The sequence below is a fragment of the Malaya genurostris genome, chromosome 2 (assembly GCF_030247185.1).
Source record: "Malaya genurostris strain Urasoe2022 chromosome 2, Malgen_1.1, whole genome shotgun sequence".
Taxonomy (NCBI): Eukaryota; Metazoa; Arthropoda; class Insecta; order Diptera; family Culicidae; genus Malaya; species Malaya genurostris.
Genome location: NC_080571.1, coordinates 4,054,604 through 4,080,450, shown reverse-complemented (window position 1 = coordinate 4,080,450; position 25,847 = coordinate 4,054,604). Strand labels below are relative to the sequence as shown.

Below are 25,847 nucleotides of genomic sequence, written 5' to 3'. Positions count from 1 at the left end.
ACTTCTGTTTTGCTGTGATAGTCGATCGAATTCAGAAGTAAAGTCAAATTCAACTTGAAAGAAAAGTGTTGGAGTGCAGTAAAATAAACCCCGGTCTCGACCCGAGATGTGACCAGAAGATACAACGCCAACTTTCAAATGGCGCAGGACATCCTTGCACATGAAGCTGAATCCCGTGACCCCCAAAGGCGTGCAAGGCACTTGAATGGCTGTAAAGCAACAATTGATGAACTATTTTAATTTATTGAATCACGATGTCTTTTTATGCGTACAGAAGTACTTTTAAACAGCCTTTATGTGATATTTAAAGTAAATTAAAATCAAACTTTCATCCTTCATACTTTATTTTATTTTAAAGAATCATTATCTTGCTACCGATTAGCTCGCTTTGCTTTGCTCTTTGTTATTTTTCGTGATTAGGTGTTTGCTTTAGTCGATTTTGAACAGCATTTCTCAATACTGTGCCCTGTGGGATAGCCCAGTTCTTCTAAAGGAAAATGGTTTTCTATTTCAAGGCAAAAAATAACATACTAAAACTTGCCGTTCTCTAGAAACGTGCGTAGATCAATGATGAAAAGGTGTATCAAATTTGGGAGAAATCTCGGTTTTATTAGAGTGTATGTCTGTGACAACAAGAGTCCCAGAAATCAGTAGTGCATAGAAAACAGTCCCAATTAATGCGCTTTATCCTATTTATACAAGCGTAACGATGATCATACACCATCATGCGCCATCAATGTACAAACAAAAACGGATAAATCTATATATATATAAACTCAATTTAACGTTTCGATTCGCTTGAATTCTAATTAGGTCAAAGCAAAAACAAATCCTATGTTAAGGGCAAAGTTTTGGTTCAAAGCGTTATTCGTATCTATGCAACTTTCCCTCCGGGGCACCAGGGATTAATCCCATTAATCAAACTCATAATCGATATTACCGTCATCATCCCGATACCTGTTAGTGGTGCTACTGCTGGCCTCGTCTGTGCTTCCATTTGAGGAGGAAGTTGGTCCAGTCTCATGCACCGCCGGGTGGGTGGAATTGTTTTGCTGTTGTTGCGTACTTGACAACGTCGAAGACCTAATCACTGGCGATCTTGACTGTAAGGGATTTGCGCCGACTCTTCTACCACCGGAATTTCCAACGGTTCCGAAGGTGTAGAGCGGTTGCAAGTCAACCAGTAGATTAGATGTTGACGGTCCGTCTCTGTCCACTGACGATGAGGACAATTGGCTAGCTGCACCAGGAAACGCATCCGAAGTAAGAGATCCTAAAAAAGTATTACACACCAGAGATAAAAATAGTGTCTATTTACTGATTCAACACTGAATCGGCAACTTACGTAAGGTATGTGCAACTGCATTAGCAGCTGCTGCTAAACCCCTCTGTTCATCTGGTTGTTGCTCTGGTGCCAAACTCTTCCGACATATAGGACAAGTTCCGTGCAGTTCCAACCAGGGAATGATGCACGATTCGTGATATACGTGCTACAAACAAACAAACAAACGAATGACTCAGCTAACCTTCATTACAACATATTGCATATATCTTACAGCACAAGTTAATTTCCGCACCACTTCATCGATCTGAAAATCTTCCCAGCAAACCGAGCACTGCAGTTTCATCTCAACCTGTTCGGCACTAATAGTGACCGTCGGAATTTCGGCAATCTTTTCTTTTTCCAAGGGAGGCGGTCCCGTGTTGTCCATTTGATTGAGCAACTGTGTTACAATAGTATCCAGTCCTTCCCGACCCCAGGCATAGTCACCTGGATTACCCATAAAGAACATCGGTGTTCCACCAGCACCACCATTGGCTCCATCCGCTACCGAGATAAGAATTTCTCGCAAAATATTGTCCAGATTGTTTATGTTCTGCATCCCACGGCGTCGATTGCGATGCCTTCCGAGTACTCGCAGTTCATACTGACCACCACCCCCACCAGAAGCGCCTAGCGCACCCGAATCGGCAGGTTCATCACCTAGCGAACCTGCTGCCTCAGAATCGGATCCACGGGGCCCATTTCCGGCTGGCATCAACAGAGGGGACAGTATGCTATTGCTGAAGATTTCACTAGCTAGTCTTATTGCCTGAAAAGCGAAATTCAATTACGTTCTCGGTCACATCCCTTTAAAACCTCACCTGTGGGTTGATGAAATCATTTGGAATCGAATCAGTTTCTACTGGAACTGGCGGTGAAGAAGGATTATTACTACGATCTGCAGCTGGCAGCTCCTCGATGAAACCTTCCAAGCAATAAGGGCAGGTGAAGTCCTGCAAGAAAACTCAAATCATCACGCCAATCTCAACAGAAAATAAATAATCAGATAACCCACTGATGAAACTCGATCAATCTCTACGGAGCAAGAATGACAATAGAAACGAGACGGTGGGTTTGACGAATTTTCCACCAGCGCTTCCATTACTGCGGTATTTTATTCCAGGCCGAAAAATTTAGAATTGTTTTAGAATCGAGAGACGGAGGAATCGATACCAAAACACCTTCCGATTGACATAGGCTATGACAAAATTTTCACTTCTCAGCAACACACGCACACGTACGAATGCCAAAGTGAACAAAAAAAAATTAGCCGTGTCTTTCGATCAGCGATGCCGGCCTTTGGAACCACTAGATTACCATCCTGCTTGAGAAAAATTCTTTTTGCAGACCACCAACACTCGTCACGCGTTGAGAATCCTTTAAATACCCGTAGAAGATACAATGTGACAAATTTTTCGAAATTCTTCCCGGAAAGAGGATAGAACGAAAAAAACGAATCAGGCTGTCAAACTTATCACATAAAGTACGATTCAGACGATACGTCAACGATGACGTGACGAGACCTTACCCCACGATGTTAAATGGACAGGTGGTAAGATTATTCTATGTTTGAGTGGGGTCATTTTTGAGGAAAAATAGAAAGATAAGAGGAAGAATTCGTCGAATCACGTCCGATTGTAATCACCGAGCACAAAGTTTTATTTAAAAACTTCAAGATGGAAATACTTGATAATTTGTACATTACTACTGCATATCCGAAAACACTACATATAGTAACTCTGCAATATAGAATTTTTTGAGCCATGTTTTGTTCCGATGTTTACATGCATCGATTCCGGTGCCATACTTAGTTTCGTGAGAAAATTACAAACACAATCAAAAACAGCTCGTGAACTCGTCGTTTCCTACGATGGTAAATAGACAGGTGGCGAAATTTTTCTATGTGTAAGTACGATTGTTTATTTAAAAGATATTTTTTTATTAAGGCCTATTTGCGTACAAGCTTTACGTGGCCGATTGAGCCGATTTTTTAAATAATTTTTTTTTGAGTTGGATCTCGTTGTCACCCTTTTTCTAGGGGGAGAGGAGCTTCCATTTCCCTCCTGCGAGGATTGAGGGGCACTTCGTTCGTGGTTCGTTTCGTCATCCATTGCCACATCGATGGTATTGTTGTTGGTTTCATTGCTAGTTGCTGGAGATGAGCCTTGTTGTACATTGTTTGCAGTTGCTGGTTGGTTGGATGGTAAGTTGTTCACTGCAGCTAATGCACTTTGTTCTATAGGGGATACGTTGGATGGTTTCGTTGAAGGGGAGGCTTCACTGTTGTTGGTGACTGTTACAGGTGTACTGGGGTTGCTTTGGGTTGGTGTGACGGAAGCACTGTTGTCCTTTGGTGTAGTTGTCTCTTTGTCCAGTTTATCACATGGCTTACCGTAGTGAACAGCTTTTTGACAATACTGACATGTGATTGTCATAGGTAACAAGTGATTTGCACGGAATTCTTGTATCTTGACCGAAAATCACATAAGAAGGTACAGGCTTCTTCAAGTGTATGCATAATACACGTACGCCATTTAGAATACCGGGGAAAAAATTCTTCCACTTTTCTTTTTCGATAGAGAATCTCTCCGTATTGGGACATAGTTTTGCGAATATAATAATCGGTGACGCTTGAGTGAAGATCATGCACACGCACTTCTATAGCACTATCATCCATATACACTGGAATGTTGTACCTAATATTCTCGTGTTCCACATAGTGCACATTGTTATTGTCTTTTGCGAATTGAATAGCATCCAACTCTTTATAAAACTGGATGTAAGCAACATTATTCGTCTTATTGCATTGAAGTAAATGCACACGTTTAATGTCCAGCTGCATTTGCTCCTTAAGCAAACCTTCAAGTTCTCGTATCGAAGGTCGAATTTTGCACTGTCTGAAGTCAACAACAATTGTATTCTTTCGTGTCGGCGGTAGCTTTTGTTCGTTTGGTTCACTCATTTTCGAGGTCTATTGTTCACTACACAACACTGTACTTGGTTTCTTCTGTTTCCAACGTAAGCGGTTTTGTTTTATCGACTGACTTGGATGAGATGTAAAACCGAACTGGGAGCAAATACAAATAATAATACCCCTAAGTCCCATACAAACGAATCGTCAATGTTTGGTTCACAGCCTGAACAAGTAAGCCTAGCAAATTACTCCCTTTCATTGCGATAGTTTGAACATGTGGGAGGAGATCGTTTCTGGCAACGCTTTATGCTAGTTGCTACGGTGCAAAACAAACTTGTTTGTTTTTGTTTATCGTTGCTGTATTAAACTGCAACAATCAGTCTATATATCACCGGCACTAGCACAAAAGATGAAAAATGAACACAAACCTCCACGAATTTACAAATATCAATACAGCTAGTAGTATATTCATGGTGGCTTAACCATTCTAGATTATTGTTTAACTTACATTTCGCTTGTGATCTTGATTATCACTGTTTGTTTATTTTTTTTTTCACTATAATAAACAGTAACTATGGTGAACTCTCGGTTGATTTTCCAGAAGGCCGTAACAGCAAGTGACAGTTTCTCTTTGTTCACTCTCTCTTCTATTAATTACCAAGCGGTTATTAAGTTTATCACTTAACTCTTTGCATAGAATGATGCTCGAAACGTTCGACTTCCAAACAGAACTGTGAAATCCAAGAAAATCTTTTTAGATCACATCACAATAATCGAAAGAGAGAGTGAACAAAGAGAAACTGTCACTTGCTGTTACGGCCTTCTGGAAAATCAACCGAGAACTTGTTCTTACCCTTCAGTGTTGCTAGTTTTATAGAAAACTCGTTAAAGTACATTGTCACTCTGACAGTGTATCATGACAGTGTACAGCACGATGCAAAATGTGTCCTTGATAATTTGTCGAAGTATTCCGTATTATAATTTGTATTTGCTGGGAGTACGATTGTTGTTGATATCGTTTGACAATTGAGTTATCGTTTTGAATATCTTCATCAGAAATAAGGTCAGTAATATTACCTTTTTCTCTTAAAATTCAATCAATAAGCGAAGTCTTGCATTTAATGGTCCCCGAACGCCAATATTCGATGAAAAATTCGAAGTTATAATGATTGTTTATTGTCACTCTCAAAGTGACGTTCATAAAGGAGTGCGCTTAATGCCATTATCCGTGTTGCTAGTTGCGTTTTTGGACAACTCGACATGACATCGTACAGGATATCCCGGATATCATGAAATAATGGTGATATGGGATATCAAGTGATATCATCGGATATCAAGTATATCCCTATACCACTGGCTCGTAAGACCAGCGCCCTATACATTGAAACGCAAACCCGGGCACGTGTAATATTACTTACTTACTCTTTCAGTCGTAGACTACGCGGGTCTCTGCTGTATACATGAGGCATCTCCATTCAACTCGGTTCATGGCTGTTCGCCGCCAGCCTCGGTAGCTGCGAAGGGTCCGCAGATCGTCCTCAATTTGATCGATTCATGTTGCCCGCTGCGCGCCTCTTCTTCTTATACTGATCGGGTCATTATCGAGAATCATTTTAACCGGGTTGTTCTCCGACATTCTAACAACATGCCCGGCCCACCGTAACCGCCCAACTTTGGCCGTTTGGACGAGAGTTGGTCCTCCCAGAAACTTGTGCAGTTCATGGTTCATTCGCCTTCTCCACGTACCGTCTTCCATCCGCACTCCGCCAAAGATGGTTCGCAACACCTTTCGTTCAAAAACACCTAGTGCGTGTTTATCCTCCGCAAGCATTGTCCAGGACTCGTGCCCGTAGAGGATAACCGGTTTTATCAGCGTTTTGTAGATAGTTAACTTCGTACGACGGCGATTTTTGCTCGATTGAAGCATCCTGCGCAGTCCAAAGTAAGCACGATTTCCTGACAATATGCGTCTCTGAATTTCTCTGCTGGTGTCATTATCGGCAGTTACCAGTGAGCCCAAGTACACGAAGTCGTCGATCATTTCGATTTCATCACCGCCAATCAAAACTAGTAATGGGTGGCTGACATTATCTTCTCTCGATCCCCTGCCTTTCATGTACTTTGTCTTTAACACATTGATGTCGTGTAATCTATAACATATAATTTTGTCCCAACTCTACATCATACACGAGGATATTTTTTCACTTGTTACAAACCGGCACAATAAACAACTGAGATTTATAATTTCTGTAAAGTTTCACAAAGGTAGAATGTGTATGAGGAAAAATGCTTCTCTATAATACAATCCAATCCAGTAGACTTCCATTCATCGATGGAGTTGAAATCAACGTTAAATGAATTAAATAAGTGTAAGGCAAAACATTAATAATGTTTTTTTTTCTATCCCTTTTGACACTGTCGATAAAACAGTTGGATAAGCACACTCAAATAATTTTTAGCAGTATTTTGCTACAAAACTATAACAGAGCAATACTACAAATGGTTCGAGTGGCAATTGTAAACCCGAGGGTATTCAAACGTGTGTATCTACTGTGGTATTGAAATTGTGGGGATATTCCACTGAGCGAGAGTAATGCCGGAACAGATTATAAACAAACCATTTCTTTTATCATTTTCGCTAAAAATTGTTCGAGAAAATTGCCATTTTTGTATGGTTACGTTACATAACAGTCTATTCGGTATATTGTAAAATCGGGCCTGACCATAATGGAAATAGTCAATATTTAAGATTACCCAAAACGTCGATGTATCGTTTTCTACACAATAAGAGAAAATGGAACAGAACAAGAATTTATCCGAAAAATCATCCCTCTGGACGTAAAGATGTTGTTCCGGTTCATTCGGAGAGTGGATGCAGAAATTAGTGATACGGAACAAGTTCTTTCGAGATTTTGTGAACGCGTCGTGTGTAATATCAACTACGAAAAGCAGCGGCCTCAAAGCAGAGATGTATGTTCGATATAGATTTTATAGGTTCTATTACCACAGAGATTACCGAAAGAATCTTTGTGATTCAAAGTTGTGACCGAACCGAGTGATGGGATCATCGAAACAGGAAGCTTCAAATATATCGATAATTTATTTACAAACTGGATTTTACTAGAATATTTTGCCCTAAGAAGCATTAATACTATTGCAGTCATTCGCTATAATCGCATTGAAAAGGCACTATTGGAAGTCCTCGTGATGATGTGCGCGAAAGCCTAACAAATGTCATCAAATTAATAGATGATGATTGATTACCAGTCGATTATTTGTGTTAGCAATCAATTACTCAATAAATCGATCGATATCCGCATAGATAAGATGAAAATGGTAAAAATGTCTTGTTTCATTGTCAATTATTTTTGTATTGTATATACTTTAAGAACAATAGTCACCAAATAATCAACAGACAGCATTGATAGTTATGTATAAATCATTCCACCGAACGATATCCTTAGAGTCTCAACACGATGATATATAAAAGCCTGAACAGAGATGTTTCGTTGCGAAACAATGATTTTCAGCAAATATACTATAAGTGGCCCTTACACGAGAATTATTTTTGTCATTTTTAATGATGACTAAGTAATGATATTTCAAATTTGCATAGAAAACTCGTCATTACTGCACCATACACATACATTAAAATGATATTATTTTTTAGTAATGACACATTTAATGATCGTGTATGGTCCGCTATATATCAATATGGATCACTCTTGCGATTCACGAGGGAAATCACAGTAAAGTGCGTAGTAAAAAAGGTTACTAATACACTACAAATTTTTTAATGCACATATGACAGTTCTCCCAATCAGTACACTGAACCAAACAACTCCAAATATGTGGAATATTACTCGATATACACTGCACGAAAAAATTAAGCTGTAAATACGGTTTAGAATCGCAATCTAATACCAACTCGGATGAGAACATAACATTTAAAATTTCTCAACGTCATTTATTTTTCTCAACGTCATCTAAATTATTTTTTATTGTGTTGATAATTTTCATCCGAACTTAAGTAGCGGTAGACCAGACGCAAGTAAATATTGCAACCAAACGGGTTCGATTTTGTATTGCGTTGGAGGATGAGAAGTAGCACAACTATGTATATAGTTTTGGCAATATGTATTAAATCTGTATCCTGCATGAAATTCGCATGGACGTATACGAATCAATACATTACAGGTAATTCTGTATAAATGGCAACTCTGTTGGTAAATGAAAAAAATAAACACAGTCTAGATGACAGACAGGATGTTTTTGATAGGGTAACGTGGCGACATCATGACATATGCGTGTACTGTCCCAACTAAAGGAATATTCGAAATGACCGTTAAAATGATTGCAGAATCTAATTTGAGTGTCCTGTCTGTTAGTCTGTGCTACAACGTTTGGCATAAAGCCGTTTGGCATAACATCGTTTGACATAACGCCGATTGGCATAATGGTTATTTGGCATAATAATCATTTGGCATAATGGTCACTTGGCATAACAGTCATTTGGCATAAAAAATACATACTGCTTAATAGAATTTGTTTTAATTTACTGCAATTTTGAAAGGTCTAATGCGGCTACGCCTCATCGTTTTTAATGACCTGCTGACCGACTTAACTGAGGGATAGCCTATAGCTTAGGGTAGTCCGGGCAAACGCCTTCAACTAGACAGAGGAATACAACGAGAGATATTCACGATTAAGGGCTGAGGACAGTACCGTAAAGTGGTAGGTTTTTTTGCTATTTTCCCGTTTCAAATAAAATTTTCTTGGAAACGGTGCAGAATATAGAAAAACCCACCTGACAATGTCTTCGAAATTTAGTTGAGAATATTCTGTGAAATTTTCAGAATGATTCATTGAGTTTAGCGGTCGGATTGTATTTTTATCTGAAAAATCGGAAATGCATACTACTACTTGTTCATATTCAATATCTCGGCTTTGAAGGCTTGTATCGTTGCTTGTGACAAAGTCTAGATAATTTAGTTTAGATGCGATTAGTACATAAAACATATATGTTATCTCGATAAAAATGAAGTCTTGTATTTTTCTGTGAAACAAAGTCAGTTTCAATGCATCCAACATTTTTTCGCTTTGGTTTCCTGATAGCATTCTGAAAAAGGAGAGAAATAAAATTGGCTCGACAAGGCTGCCAAACACACAGACATTCAATCTTTGTGAAAGTTGAATACTCATACGATAGATTAATGTGATAAAACTTCTCATCAAAATAATAAAATGTATGCTGGCAACCCGGTACAGTTTGCTCATATACGAGAGAGTACAAGAGAAATACGATGCGCAAAGGGAATTGAGCGAGCCACGTGGTCGATTTAAAACTCAACACGTGGCCCTCTGTCCTCAGACCTTAATCTCTAGCCATTGTTGTGCAGGGTGAATTTTTAAAAGATCCTATAGTCAAATAAGATGTATTTATATCCAAAAAATCTTCACAATTTTCTCTCGATGAAAGGAGCCTCACCGTACATTAGGTTTCAAATAGAGCAATCTTCTACGCCCGGATCTTCAATATTGACGGTTACAGCAAACTAGACGTGATTTACGCTACCTCGGTTTCATATTTGGCATAGAACATTATGCATATTAGGTTATCCGATTTGTTCAACTGAAGCTTCGGTACCATTTTGTTTTGTCAAGGCGCATTTTCTCATTAAAAGAAATTCAATTTAGCTTATCGAAAGTCGAATACTGGTGCGTAAGCTAACTGAATGACCACAGTGTAAAACTTAAGTGGTATGCTTGTAAAACTAGAAATTTTCATGTATGCATCATTCACAGTTTTTTAGAAACAATCTTCTGAATAATATTGATGAAGCGTGTAGTTTGGTAAATCAAATTGCACCGTCTATTCCCTCGACTGTAAACGTCAAACTCGTTCCCATCGTTCCAGCTGTCAGCTGCGAGAACAGACCACCTTCAGGAATCACAAGAAAAAAAATATTCATCAATCGAGTGTCGTGTTCGCGATCTCTCGTACTCCGTTTTTTTCGCGTTTCAAATTCCCTTCTTTCGCGGTCAGTGTTTTCTGTTCATAGTAAAAACTATTTTCTAAATTCTAGTGGTGTGTGCCTGTCCTGTGGAAATCGCAGTTGGAACCAGTTTAGAATTTGCTCGCAGGAAAAGCAGCGATAGAAGGTATTTTCCTGAGATGCAACCTCATCAAACAGCAGTAGCTATGAGGAAGTTATTTTTGTTGGATTTTTTTTACGTTCTGCCAGTGAATGAAATCCAGAAACATAAGATGTCTGCCACTGCTCACGGAGCAATGACTCGAATTTCGTAACGTTGAGGATTCTAGGGCAATTACCGGCGGAGCATTATATTTTTTTTGTGTAGGATTGCAGACGTAGGAAAATTGTCTGCGTCATACCAAAATCGTTTCTGGCTTTTTTCCTCTATTGTGGATTCCATTTCTTTCCGTCAGATGTTTTTCATTTTTGTTTTATGGTTTCGTTATATCGCACTGGTTTTTACTGTAAATCGACTGTTTTTTCTGTGTTGTTCAGGGGACGGCCAAAACCGATTACGGTCCATCTTGCCTACAACTTTGTGATCATTGATGGATTATGAGTGAGTTCGATTCTGATTGTTGTTTTCTGTATGGAAATGTAAATATCATATGACGAAATTTTGATACCAATGCAATAACCACATGAAATATACTACGTAGAGTACTATCTGGCTGTCTAGAGAATTGCGTTCAGTATAAACATTGATTAATCTATTGTATTCAATTGCCTGCATTACGCAAAATAAAAAAATGCTCTAGGTTTTATACGTATGTGCTATACAGTATTTCAAAACTAAAAAATATGATAATCATAACGTTAGACGATTCAAATTATATGCCTTAAATTTAAAACACGAAAAAGAATTATACTGTACCTGATCACCAGTAAAATAAAAAGTATTAGGTACTTATTTTTCTGATTCACTAACCATAAAATGAAACAAAGCTACATATTTTTATATTATATAATCTATAAAGGTAAAAAATCTATTACGTGATTGTTCTCGTTTGATCGATCCCTGGCAGATAATTTACATTTAACTTACCTTTCTGTCTAGAATCTGAGATTTTTAGAGAAATCTATTCCTTCTTACTTGATTTTCGGAAACGAAAGTACCCTATTCGAATTGCTGACCCCATACGAGCTTCAACGGGCGACATGTCAATACTTTCAGAATCTCGCCCATTTCGGCAAACCATGTATCCCAGAGCATCGAAAAAATTTCTGTACCGCTCCCAATCAAAACCAGATTTTCTGAAACAAAACTAGACAACAATAAAATGCTACAACAAAGTACATCTGCACGACAAACAACGGCAGCAACATTCCAAAAACTAATAAAATCGAGAATTATAGCTCAGCAACCAACACAGCAGCAACGACGATATCAATGGACGATGGGGCGATAGGCGAATAAATTTCGCTGTTAAACTGAATGACCAATCAGAGCGATGCCTCCCAACTGATATGTCACTTAGAGATGGGCAAAATAGTTCATTTCAAAAATCCGTTCAGTGATGCAGAGTTCAATTGAAAGAACTAGTTAATTTGCTTGTTGAATGACTAACCGAGATCCCAATCAGAACTGAGGTTTCGTAGTTTCGAAAAAGATTCAGTTACTGTATCTTATATTTTTAAGCAGGCGAAATAAGACCACTCAATTTCTTCAACTTCGTTAGCGAATTTTTTTAATCCTAATCTATGAATTTCACAGACGAATCACGAGAACGTTGACATCCTTCGAACAATTGAGTAGTTGATGATTGTCGTTCCTAGCTTTAATTACGTATAGATTAAAATTGCTGTATCGAAGTCAACAGAATCAATTTCTCTCTTAATTTTTTTCTCCAGCGCATTGAAAACGTAAATATACTGCAGCCAAACAAATAGATTTCATGAATCGTTTCTATTTCGACTTCCAAGTTTTTTCTATATTTAGTATTGAAAGAAAGTAAAACTGGATGTTTGATTCAACGTTTGACTACCCGTGTTGGTGGCTCAGTGCACTGATGTTACAAGTCAGTTATCGTATGTTCGTGTCTCGACCAGGAAGGATTCTTGGTGTCAGTAGGATCGTAGTACTAGTCATGCATTCAGCTGCGAAGTCATAAAGACTATCACCCTCATTCTTGTTTACGGCCGTATGCGATACGTTCGAAGGTATAGCAAATTCGTATTCCCGTTTACGTTCGAATCAATCACACTTTTAAACATCGTACATGCATAAAAACAACGCCCATCCAACTTTAAACTATCAGTTCTGGTACAGATTTGAGTTCTAAATAAAAATCTTTGATATCATTTGTTATTTGACTTGTTTTTTCACAGATTTTGTATCATCATTTTTGCTTACGTCCGTATCGACCATACGACGAACACATGCTTTCGAACGAATGCGAACAAGCCATTCTTGTTTTCACTCGAACGTGTACGTACGCGATTCCTGTGCAAAAGAAGGATCGGTAGCGCAAGTAGTTCTTTAAGGGCATATTCAGGTGTGTTCTAGTTCTAGATGCATAATTTATGTCAGTTTTTAAATTTAAATCTAGAAATTATAACAAAATAAACTGCCAGCCCCAGCAGCGTTTTATCTGTGTTTCAAATATAGAAAAAATAGAACGGCAATGTATACCAGTTTTAAATTTGACAGTAGAACTGGTCGAATAAATAAAACTAAAACGGATTGCTGGGGATACGTTTGTTTCAGTTTCATTTTCATTATAGACCACTCATATGAAGCTTGCAGCTGCTGAATTTGCTCTAAGGAAGATTCCAAGCATCAAGGAAGTGACGAATGCTACATAATAAATAAATATCGTACTCAGGACCAATTTTATTCAAGTCGGTAAATGAAATTTTCAAATTAAACTTCGTGCAAAGTAAAAAAAAGCATTTGAAATAGCAGTCCGATCAGTAGTATCTGCGAAAAATATGTTGCATTTTTCTTGCAATTTTGTCATGTTTTCGATAGCCTACATATTTATTTCATTGGTAAAATCATGCATTTGATATAAAATAAAGCATGTTTACCCATGGCGTATTTTCCATAAAGTACTTAATAGATGCAAAATTGATGCGTAAAAACTTTGAACCTCGCATACATTCAAAGGCTCCCCAGAAAAAACAGTATTTTACTATACTGCTATGCTTTCTAAATGATTTATGCAAAACACAAATTTATGATTTGATTACAAATCACCTTTAGATTCGAAAATAATTTTGTTAGAGATCGGTTAAACTTTTTTCAATGTGTTCGAACGGTTGATTCGCAACATTAAACTGACGAATCGAAACCACGGCATTTCGCCTATTCGTCCGTAAACGGGAATGGGACATTTCGTTCGTACGAATGATGTTCGAATACACGTTTCGTTTGAAACTAAAATGGCATACATTCTAGCGTTTCGCATATGGTTAATCACATGAATTGGACTGATTACATCAAGGCTTAGCATTTATTTTAAGAAGTTTACTGATATTTGAATATTTTGTGGCAAACGATTCGCGTTCGAATTCATTCGAGTGAAAACAAGAATGGCATATTCGTATTCGTTCGAAAGTACCCGTTCGTCGTATTGCGGATACGGACGTAAACAAGAATGAGGGTGTATATTCCACAAAACGATGGTAATACCAAGACTTTGCTTTTTGATTCAACGTACAAAAATGACAATTTCAGTACTCATTCCAGTAATCCTATCAAATCGATCATCTTCTCAAATTTTCAATTTGTCATTTGGTTTTAAGAAAAGTTTCAGTCACAATAGCAGCATGAATTTTGTGATCTTTGAAAAGATTGAGAAATTCATCTTCACTCGCTTTCAACGATCGAGCATTCAAATTAAAAACATTCAAAATCATTGTACTAAATCAGTTGGTTTTTCCAATCTGTCCTTACTGCCGCTCGTTCAGATTCAATGAAATTATATAATGCGAATTTTTCAATTTGCTACTGAAGAATGGTTATTCAATCCCTGCGAAAACCGACTTTTGATCCAAAGGCCGTGTTTCATATACCATTCGAATCTGTTCGTCGAGATCACAACATGTTTAGGCGAGTATGAATAACAAAACTATATACACTGAGGTCTTTTTTATGTGGTTTTTTATGCGACTTTTTTATGCGAATTTTCAGAGTTATGCGGTTTCCCTTCTGCGGTTTTTTTAAGTTTCATAGTTATGCGGTTTTATTTATGCGAAGTTTCAGAGTTATGCGGTTTTTTTATACGAATTTTCAGAGTTATGCGTTTTTTTATGCGAAGTTTCAGAGTTATGCGGTTTTTTATGCGTTTTTTTTAAGCAAAGTTTCATAGTTATGCGATTTTTTTATGCAAAGTTTCAGAGTTATGTGGTTTTTTTTATACGAATTTTCAGAGTTATGCGATGCGTAAACTCGCATAAAAAAGACTTCAGTGTACTCAAGTTGCTCCGAAGTGGTTGGATCGATTTTAACAAACTTAGATTTGAGTGAACGGTGTGATTGATTAATAGAAAACAAATCGATTTATATCTGAAGTTGACATTATTATTCCACATCTAGTTCCGGAACTACAAGAAAAAATGTGCAAAAATGAAGAAACTATGCACTCACTTTTCTCCGATCTGGCTACAAAGATTATCAAAAGCTTAAAATCAAATGAAAGGCGCTATGGCGAAGTAATTTTATTTCGAATTGAGTGAAAACGACTGATCTCAGAAACGAGCTTTGATAAATTAAGATATCTATATTTTAGCATTTTTTTCTAGTACACACGTCTTACACTGGACCCCGGTTTCCAAGTCCAACTTTCAAGATTTTTTTGTTTTGTCATCTATGGCGGTTTGAAATTTTAAAACTCTTCACCCTTCAATTTCAAAATTGGAATTCGGAATCGGATTATATTATTAAATTCGTTTTGGCCTTATTTTATCTTCCTTATTTCCGTTACTTTCGGTTACTGAATTCGGAAATCAGTGAAGTTAAAGTTAAATTCACCTAATGGATTGTTAACCATTTCATTAGATTCGAAATTTTTGAAAATCAGTGTAGCCATCGTAGTGCGTTCCACATAAAATTTTGTGGTACCTTCCGGGATCGAAATCCGAATACAAGTAAAATTGAAATAAGTTTATTGGGTCATCGGCTATCAATATCTGTGAATCCGATGAATTCGCAAAATTTATGTGAAATTTGTACACTAGTCACCCTGTATCTCCTGAACTGGAAGTCGAATCTGATAAAAAAAAACAAGCAGTTTTTATGGGACCTTAAAACTTTTCATTTGAATATTAGATGGACGAAATCGGTTCAGCCATCTACGAGCAAAATGAGTGACATTATTTTAATTCCATTACATATCATCCTGTAGTTCCGGAATCAGAAGTCGGATCCAAATGAAATTCAGAAACTTTATATGGGAGCATAGGACTGTTCATGTGAGTCTAAGTATGCAGAAATTCGTTCCGAGAATAAATAATGAAATTATTTTTCACACACAAATTTGGGTGTAAGAAGTTGTGTTCTTCCAGCAATTATTGTTGCAAGCAGTATAAATCAATATAAATATGAAACTGTTTTGAATTTGAAAATACTGTCATCCTTCTAATACATATGTCATGTTCAAACGATCATGTTGCCAAAAGCGAACCGTGCTAAAATCGGAACGTCATGAAAAAGGGTGCTGTGCATAGTCTTTTAGGTGCTGAGAAACAATTGCATAAAAAAATTAGTGAAATTTATTAAAAATCGTAAAACTATTTCTGAAACACAATCGGTTCACTATGTTGAGCCGCACGGAGGCAAGGAATTAAAAATGAAAGTTTTCTCTTCCCATGACAAGTTTGAAGTATTGAATTTTTGATAAACCAGAAAAATCATATCATAGAAAAATTGTAACTGTGCAAAAACTTTATGTCATCATTATTGTATGACTCACGTAAATCCATTGTCCAAATTTTACTCGTTTTCTGCCTGAAACGTTGCTAAAAATAAACTGTCAAAGTTAGGATTCGGTCAGTGGCGCGACATGTGTCGACAAGTAATGCCCGTATCCGAGCAAGTTGCGTTGCGGTACACTCCGCGCGTGCGGGTCGTGATTGAAAAGTTAACTGCACCTGAAGTATTAATCTTTCCACTCTGAAACTTTGCCAAGATTGAGTTAAACCCCTAACGCCCGCCTTTAACTAAAAAAAGACAAAAAATTAGGCCCAAGTTTAAATTTTTTTTATTTGTTTATTAATTTTTAACTTTTTTCATTATATTAACTTCAAAGATTGTTTTATGGAATTGCTTATTTGAAAGCTAAGGAAAAGACGCACGTTTCATGTCTTGGACGAATTTTTGTATCTATTAGATTTTACAGTATAGGCTGTTGAAAGAAGGCTCTTTTTTGTAAACGCGAAATTTCAAAAAATCATATCTCGAAAATTCCACGTACCATATTGAAATAAAAAAATACGTGTCAAATATTTTCGAGTTCTTTATCGAAAAAAAAACAGTTAGATGAAAAAAAATTTTGGGTGGCTGATTTTGCGTGGAATGCTTCGTATATATATATTATCAAGTGGTTATATCGTATTATCTACCAAGAAAAATCTTGATTATTTCTTCTACCCACTAACACCACTCCTTTTCTGTGACACTTGTGGTGATACAGAGAATTTCTCGGTCACTAGTAGCAACAAGTGTTGAACTAACATTCATTTCCTGGCTACAGTGACATGGGCGTGGCCATCTAAATTATTGATTATCTCTAATCCCAAGTATCATTTGAATCAACATGCCAATTCAACTGTTATTTTGATCAATCACGGGAAACTCACGGGCGGTCAACTAAGCTAAGCTAAGCTGAATTTACATCCCTCTATATACGAGGTCTGTTCAAAAAGTTCCCGGAATTTTTTAATTGCACGCGTCTGGAGAGTCCGGTGGTCAAAATTTTTTTTATTGTGTTGGTGCATATGTCCCTAATGTATGGTGAAATTTTCAGCTGTATTCATTGTTTACATTCTGTCTTGTAGCGGCTGGTGTAGACGTGTTATTTTGAGCTCGGCGATTTTTGTCTTGGTAACGTTGGGTGCTTCCACGTGGACGATTGTGCTTTTGTTTCGACATCATAACCGTACACCCATGTTTCATCACCAGTTATGACCCTTTCAAGTAAATTTGGATAGTCGTTGACGTCGTTTAACAGCTCCTGAGCGATGGTAATGCGTTTGTTTTTTTGATCAAAATTCAGCAGTTTTGGAACGAATTTTGCTGCCACTCGTTTCATGCCCAAAACATTTGAAAAAATATGATGGCATGAGCCAACTGATATGTCAACTTCATCAGCAACTTCTCTAATAGTGATTCGGCGATCATCCATAATCATTTTTTCCACTTTTCCCACATTTTCATCGATTATTGACGTGCTGGGTTGACCGGAGCGTTCGTCGTCTTCAACGTTTTCGCGGCCATCTTGGAAACGCTTATACCACTCGTAAACACTTGTTTTTTTTCATAACAGACTCACCGTAAGCTCTCTGTAACATTTTGCACACTTGGTTACACTTTATTTCATTTTCACGCAAAATTTAATACAAATTCTTCAATTCTTCCTAGTTTAAACTAACAAAAATCGCCGAGCTCAAAAAAACACGTCTACACCAGCCGCTACAAGACAGAATGTAAACAATGAATACAGCTGAAAATTTCACCATACATTAGGGACATATGTACCAACACAATAAAAAAAATGTTTGACCACCGGACTCTCCAGACGCGCGCAATTAAAAAATTCCGGGAACTTTTCGAACAGACCTCGTAAAAAAAACGTAGTCTTAAGTCGAACCCACCAAAATTCTCCGGTGCAGTGCGGAAACGGTAAAAAACATAATTTCGGAACGCAGAAGGGAATTTTTACCCGAGCCGCAATACTCTTTAGACTTGGCCCCCTCCGACTATCATTTGTTTTTTTTTTATCGAAGATGAATAGTTCCGCGATATTCGTGAGTTGATAAAAAGATGGAAAGATGCCTTGCTTTCCGAAAGAACTACTCCGAATAAAATATCTTGAACCTATTACTTAAAAATCCCGTATTATTAACTTGCACACCTGGTAGCCAATAGATATGAATTTCTGCAAAATTTATGGCAAAATCTCAAGGTTGGAAAATTTTTAACAAAATTATTGAACATTTTTAAGAGCCTTCATGTTTTTAAGTTTGCTAATGATTGCCCTTGTATCATCATAATTTGTCTCAGTAATGTCATCTTGAGACAATACTTGTGTTATGCTTATATTTCTGTTAGATGTCAAAAGGACTCGCAAAATTGGAAGAGTTGTCGACATTGATCTTATTCACCGATTACGGGAAGTATTTGAGTTCCTTTTTTGAGAGTTTAAACTGGTTTCTGAGGACTAGTATAGAATCTTAGAAAGATTTTGATAATGGATTAATTAGTGTTCTAGTCGATTAGTTCTAAGCTGGTAGAATATAACTAATTGAACTAATCATTGCTTAATTTGAAACCCTGAATGTTATTGGTTGATCTGCTAGAATCAGATCAATTGTAGAAAGATTTCTCATAGAAGATAAAATAGTTAAGAGCTATTGGAAATAAAACTGATTTAAAACCGGCGGATAGTTCATCATGAAGAAATCGTACTTCCTAATTATTTTTCTGATTCCTCTACGAGCATTTAGAATCTTATTAGAAAAAACCAGATCGATATATTGTGCATTTTAACAGTTATCATTTGATTTATTTGCCCATCAACGCATTGAAATCGTAAACATTGTTTATTGACTGACAGATACATTAGAAAAAAATGGTGTTTCAAAAGAGCAAGTTGTGGCAGCCGAACGGTTTTCCGAAATCTTAGGTATACGTACATCTAATGATTTTAAATTCAATTTTATTACTTAAAAATTTCAAATTTTTGGTCTGACAGGACTTTGTTAATAATTGGTTTATTGGTTTTCATCACAATCATCTGCATGATAATTCATCTGAAGGTATCGTTCATTGAACAGATGTGCTTATGAGCGACATAATTTAAACAGTATATGTCCATATTACAATTTATTGTACCATGGCCAAAGCCCTGGCAATGACGATATTATGTTAGATTCGCTGTGCCATCATCAGTGTTGGTGATTGCCGATAATTTGGCAGAAAGCGGCTCGATATTTCTCTACATTGTATACAACATGTTCAATCTGGTTGAAGCTGCTACAAGAACTCGCTGTCTCTCAATGCATGAATCGTGAGAGAATTTTTCTACATTTCTTCGCTCCACTTCATACTCTGAGTATTTCACAGCCCTTAACAAAATATATACAGTCCGGCAATGATCGGCGCTGTGAGGAATTTACCAAGAGAGAATCGCAAGTTAATAGTTATCGCAGATAATTCGACTCGATGATTCTCATACTAGGTTAAAATATACAATATTTCAAAATCTTGATCTGGAGCATTCACAGCTATATTCATAGATACAACTTATTCAAAGGTTATATGCACATAGTTAGAATAAGCGGCAATAGTAAACTGATTCTATCGCAATTATCAACTGCCCGTATAGAATCGGATCGCAAAACGAGAAAAAGCGTCCGTTTGTTGCTTCCGTGATGCTCAGACAGCTCATCGAGCTCTGGTGTCCATTCTATGTAGAATGAACCATAACGGTGTTTTGTTGCTGAGATGATATCCGTCTCTCTTTGATGGCAATGATTGAATATTGTGAAGAGTTGGTAGAGAGCGTTCTTTGATACGATAAAAGCCATCCTTGGCCATCATGCCGTTTATAATTTTCCTGCCGAAATGATTTGAAGTTGCATGCATAGATTGTTGTTGTTTTTTCCGAGTGGCAAGCGTTCGTTTTTGGGATTGTTGTTTTTTATTGATTTATTTTAAATCATATGTATACCAAAAAAATAATAAAAACAGTCATGTGCACTCGGAAAAAAATCGGTTACGTGTAACCAAAACCTCTGATTGACTTGAAAAAGGCTTTATGCTTTTCTTATATGCACATGTTATAATGAATTTTTGGACATGGGATATCTGTTTAAAGTTTAAATTAGAAAATATTTACAAAAAAAACTAAACAGGGGCGATTTGAGCCTATTTCAAAAACCGGGAATTTTTTTCTCAAAAAACCCGGAAAACCGGGAAAAAACCGGGAAATTAAAATCGGCAATTCATTTGACACCCTGATTCTGTATAAAATTTTCAAAATGACGAATGTAATAATGAGAGATTCTCTTTGTTTACTTTCTTTTCGGTTATTGCGAAATATTCTTGCTCTTTTCGGTAATTTCTTCAGTGCAGATTCGTCGTTTTGAACATTTTACACAGAATTTATTTATGAATCGGATAACATTTTTTTCTTTTCTTTTTTCTGTGTTGTGATTTTGTTTATTTCATTCCAACTAATTCTTTGTACGAATACCATGTCAGCTGAATATTAAATGAACTATGCCCTCTGTTTCGTATGACTAATTATAATCGTGACCGGAATCTTATCTGAAGTTTATCGAAAACAAAAACACTGATAAGCAAAAAACCAGGTTCATTAGCCAAACAAAACACTATAATTTAGTGTTTTTTTTTTCTTCATCGCTCCCGCGGCTCAGAATATCATGAGATTAACCACTCGTGCGGTAGCGAACGGCCGTCTGAAAACATCAGTCGGTTGATCGTATACGCGATTCAACCGTCAAGTAAGACGGACGGTGTTTGCAAATCCGCGATCTCGTGGCGTGAACAGCACACAACTTCGTGTCTTCGTCTTCATTTCGTTCATTCAGGCTCTCCTAGCCGTTTGGAAGGGAGCAAAAATAGAACAAAAACAAAAGTGGTTCATTATACGCGTCGCCATCGAATGGCTAAACTGTGTCTACAAAAGCAAACCAAAGTAAACCGAGTGCACAAAGCAAGAGATAGGGTGTGAAATTGAAAGTTAGTTTCCCCACTAAGTTGGATCACTAAAAAAAAGTTTTAATATTGCGAAAAAAAACAATCATCTCAGCTGAATGAAACTAGTTTGCCATCAAGTCCGAATTTTCTTCGACGCACAGTAACTCAGCCAGATGATAGTTTTCCCGCCTACTTGAGTAGTTCGATCGAGCGGAGGTGATATAACATAGAAATACATTGATTCATAGTCTACTAGGAAGGTGATTTTCAATACGAGAGATCGCAATAAACCAATCGTTTTTAGATAAGGAATCGACCTTTTACTGGCGCATAAATGTAACTGTTTTTTTTCTTCTCTCATTTTCAGGAAATTAATTGTGAATCTGAAGTGAAACCCATCAGTTTATAAATCAATAAATATATTTTTAAATCTTAATTGAAATTCTGTGAGTGTGAGTGAATTCAAGTTTGGCACCAGTGACGAATTAGTAAACACAAACCGGCTCAAGGAAAATAGTTCGAAATGCGCAGCGTTAGAAGCAGTCTAACCATCGGACGACTGGCGATCTACCCGAGGAATTCCAACATTCGCACAGGTCAGTGAGTTTCCGCGGCCTTGACATTGGTGTGGGCCTTCGGTGTTAGCCTGTCAGTGTAATATAAACTATCCATGCTATGGTAGCTCTAATAGGACCCCCATCAATGACGCTAAAACTAAAACAGTGCGAGTGCGCCTGGCGCCGACTTTAATTAGCGTCATTCGGAAAAGTTGTCGCACGTCGCGATTTGTTGATAGAGACAGAATAATCCATTGTGCAGCTCAAAAAACAGCAGCGTTTCTCACATGTACACAAATTTATTTGCGCGATCGACGATCAGATGCTGTGCATTTATTTCGAATCAAATTGCAGATGTTCTGCTGAAACCCTGACAGATATTGAAAGTTCTATCTATTGTTCAAACATCACTAAACAACATCCTTCGGATCAAGGTAATAAAAACGACAAACAGATTTCCGGCAGAAAGAATAGTAGTACCTCATCTACCACAAGTTAGAATCCGTTTGAAGAATTATCAGTCACATCAGTCCTCCAGAGAGGCCCCGCTATGTATGTTTTGTGTAGCCTTTCAGCGGATTTATGATTGTAGTAGACAACATCACCTCCGTATGGTTGTCGTTTTCGATCAACTGACCCCAACCCGACAAATTGTCGCCGGTTTTTGGAAGCAGCAACAATCTGAGGAAGACAAAAAAATAAAATAAAAAATATGAATTCGCAATGGATTTTTTTCCTTTCGTTGAACGATTCTATACAAGATAATCGACAGGCGGAATGAGTATGAAGTGTGGATTGAACCATAGGAAAATGTCGAAGGCAGCAGCCGAAAAACGGGTTTGAGCAATTAATTTAATATTTGAACGAGATAAATGCCGGCTAGCCTTGATCTTGGGCGAGCGCGCATCACTAGGCACATTCACCGGAGAAGAAGAATCGGTAGTCGATACGATGATTGTTAGTCACTTTTGAATGTTTAGAATATTGCCTAGAGGATCACGACGAAATAGTTTGTTTCCCTGCTAGTTAACGGAGTTTTGTTTTTGACGATTTTCGCGCCAACTCGAACAAATGTGAAAACTCTCAGATTTTAATGAAACCTTCTGGACATGTAGACTTTGTTACAAAGAACCACTTTGCATAATTTGTTTTGCCAAAATTGATGTAGACTGTCTTTTGGAAAGGACTAAACGTGTTTTACCATTTTTTCTCAAAATCAGTAAAATTTCTCATAATACCGATAATTTCTGTACAACGCTGCACGCGTACAACGTTGAGGTGACAGACATGTTTTGCCCACAGAATGAATGTACAGTGAAACAAAACAACTCAAAAATTAAATGTCCATAACTTAGATGTTCTACGCGATCATTCACTGACATCAAGTAAAAATAGAAAATGGAGGCAATACCATTTTTCATGCAACGAAGCTGATTTCTACCAAAAAGATTATGAATCATCATATTTTGTTTGTGAATTATGCCGACTTTTTGCAAAATCCGCATAAATTTCAAGGTTCTTAATTCTTGTTTCACTCGCATATTCACGATAAAAATAAAGACTGTCCCAGAAAGTATGGACGCACCTTGATTTCGCTGTAAATAATTCACAAGTGATAGATATTCAAATTTTATTCGATATACTGATAATATTAGACTACAACAACAGAATATTATTCTCAACATTTGCTACCTAGCCATTGTAGACTAGCTGGCGCACCTCCATGCGAACGTTCCTCATTAAATTCCGTACAGACTTCTTGGCGACAAGTTTTGACACTTTTTTCCAATCTTTTTCGAACTGTTGAATGGTTTCGGCTGACGAGAAATGTTTCCTAAGATGTGCCTTCGTTAATGCCCTAAATTCCTCAATTGGTCGAAGTTGTGGGCAATTTGGGTGGATTCATGTCTTTTGTCTTTTGACCCGCTCCCGATTTCATGGCGTACAGTGATTCCGAAATCAGATGTCTGTCATAACCATAAAATGTGTGTCATAGCTCGATTGGTTTGTGTTTTAACCAATCAAAATAAAAAATAAGAAATATTTCTTTTGTTTTGTGATCGCTAACTTTCCTGTGTCGGCCATGAAGCAGTGCAGAGTCATGGAGTAAATTTTCCAAATATAATAAAATTAGTAAAATTATGCCTTTGTGTGACAACAAAGCTATGCAAAAAATCGATATGTGTGCTACTTTGGTTAATGTGCAAAATAAGTGCAGAAACCGTTTGAAATACGATACGAAACGCTTTTACCAGAACACGGTTGACTTTTATCCTGAATGAATAAAAAATTCAGTTCGTCTGAAGTACACAAATTACAAAAAGTTGTATAAATACAAACGTAAACACAATTATAAATGCGCCGTAGCACAAAACTGAGCTAATACCTGAATGAAAAAACCTGCATCGGCCAGAAAAAAGTCGAAACCACACTTTCGTTCGGCACGTCAGTATAGACATTGCACTTCGATGCAAAACAAAAAAGTATTCGGCAAATAGCAGAAACTTTACGTCTGCTTAACGGTTCAAATTAAACTGCCAAGTTTTGCATTAAGTAGTTCAATTTGAATTGCTATGCACTGATGAGTCAAAAACGAAATGTAAACATAATTAATATACAACACGTACAAGTTCAAAGTGGCAATCCAAGATAATTCGCTTCAAAAAAAGGTTGATAAACGGTTTTTTCTAAAATACCCCAGTCTGCTGTAATGTTCAATGCACAAAAACAATTTCACAACGTCGATATACTTTAGAAAATATGTAATCAAACAAAACAACCTATATGACGTATGCGTTTTCTACATGTGACTGCTTAGTCCGTATCGCATAGTGCACCAAGCAGCACCAATCAAGTATTTTGAATCCAATCCGTTACTTATTATCAATTCCACGCACACACCGTACAGTGTTCGTGCAGCCAATAAGTGCATGACCCTGTGACTGATGGACTAAATGGTCATGAATACACTTTTATTCTTGTACGCTATGCATATGACCTTGATGATTATACGCTGTGCGAACGATTGCATCGTATTGCGATGAATTTGTTACGTTGATTTCACCTCAATGTATCTAAATTTTATACACTTTGAACCATCAGAACGAAAAAGATCGCGAATTATTCTCGTCACAAATAACAGCAAGCTTGAGAATTGCATGAGGTGCAGACCAAGCGAAAATAAACTGAACGAAGGTTTCATTCGATTCACGACATTACTGCTACTGTTGTTTTGATTTTGTAAACAGATCCATGACAACGACATCAGCTGACGCGCAATTCATTGATAAACAAGTCAAGTTGCTGGGGAAATGATGAAAGGTTATAATTTACATTCAGTTAGGTAAATTTCATATATCTCAATTATCTCAATTTTACAACATTAACTTGTTAATATGGTGAAACAACCCAAATACAAAGTTCTGATTTTTCCGCTTGAATGCAAACTAATATTAACCAGTATCGAAAGGGAAGGTTGGTGTCGGCGGATAGAGTGTTAATCTATGCATTCTATTAACCTAGACTCCTGTTCGAATTGCACTCGTCTCACATAGGAAAATTGTTTGTTTAGTTTATCAAGGTTCAGAATCGAGCGCATTGAACGAATTTCCAATGCTGGTTGTTCTCGAGTCGAACGCTGTTGAAAAATTCGCTGCTAGATAATGGCGAGGAGAATCACCACTGCGGAGGAGAGCTACCAATAGCGTTCCAACAAGTTCAAAAACACGAATTTATAAACAACGTATGTGGTAACATCAAATCAGAACACTGATAAGAGACGGAATGTATGAATAGAAACACAAATAATCGCAGCATTAGAAGTAGTGAGGACGTCACGCAATCAATCGGTGGCTATATTCACGAAAGCACCTGGCAGATAACGCCAGCTTGTTGTTTTTTTACAGATAGTCGCATGACCGGATGCATTCTTAGTATCCGTGATTGAAGCAAACTACGCACTATGATCATTTGCTATAGCGAGCGAATTTAATGACAACCCGTTTAACCAGATCAGTTTTGTAATTTTATCCACCTTGACATTCGCATTGAACACGTAAAACTGTTTTTAGACGTCTTTGACAAATATGAATTATGAGCAAAAAATGAAATCCGAGTTTAGAATTTTTGA

General features: G+C 37.2%; 2 protein-coding genes across 6 annotated transcripts in view; one reads left to right on the top strand and one right to left on the bottom strand.

Annotated features, from left to right (window-relative positions):
* Positions 1-326: 326 nt before the first annotated feature.
* Positions 327-2,811, bottom strand: LOC131430636 (E3 ubiquitin-protein ligase Iruka). The gene is made up of 5 exons (XM_058595746.1): positions 2,340-2,811; positions 2,146-2,277; positions 1,557-2,093; positions 1,346-1,490; positions 327-1,273 (listed from the first exon to the last, which is right to left on the bottom strand). Exons 1-5 carry the CDS (start codon positions 2,424-2,426, stop codon positions 915-917), a joined length of 1,260 nt encoding a protein of 419 aa, XP_058451729.1. The 5' UTR covers positions 2,427-2,811; the 3' UTR covers positions 327-914.
* Positions 2,812-10,168: 7,357 nt separating this feature from the next.
* LOC131427768 (ATP-dependent Clp protease ATP-binding subunit clpX-like, mitochondrial) overlaps positions 10,169-25,847 on the top strand; it is a 35,776-nt gene continuing 20,097 nt past the window's right edge. The window contains exons 1-2 of one of the 5 annotated variants that reach the window (XM_058591233.1): positions 10,169-10,400; positions 21,529-21,757. In XM_058591233.1, the coding sequence (XP_058447216.1) occupies positions 21,685-21,757 (73 nt within the window). In that variant the 5' untranslated portion in view covers positions 10,169-10,400; positions 21,529-21,684. Of the gene's footprint in view, positions 10,401-10,816; positions 10,836-20,950; positions 21,204-21,226; positions 21,422-21,528; positions 21,758-25,847 lie in introns of those variants that run through there. The other 4 variants (XM_058591237.1, XM_058591235.1, XM_058591236.1 and 1 more) reach the window with 4 other exon arrangements.

What these genes read in the sequence shown, in the direction of transcription:
- LOC131430636 (XM_058595746.1), bottom strand. Translation starts at nt 2,426, where the DNA reads ATGGAAGCGCTGGTGGAAAATTCGTCAAACCCACCGTCTCGTTTCTAT. An exon ending in AGATTGATCGAGTTTCATCA is followed by an intron (nt 2,278 to 2,339) that starts GTGGGTTATCTG and finishes GTTTTCTTGCAG; the next exon opens with GACTTCACCTGCCCTTATTG. An exon ending in TGCGGAAATTAACTTGTGCT is followed by an intron (nt 1,491 to 1,556) that starts GTAAGATATATG and finishes GTTTGTTTGTAG; the next exon opens with CACGTATATCACGAATCGTG.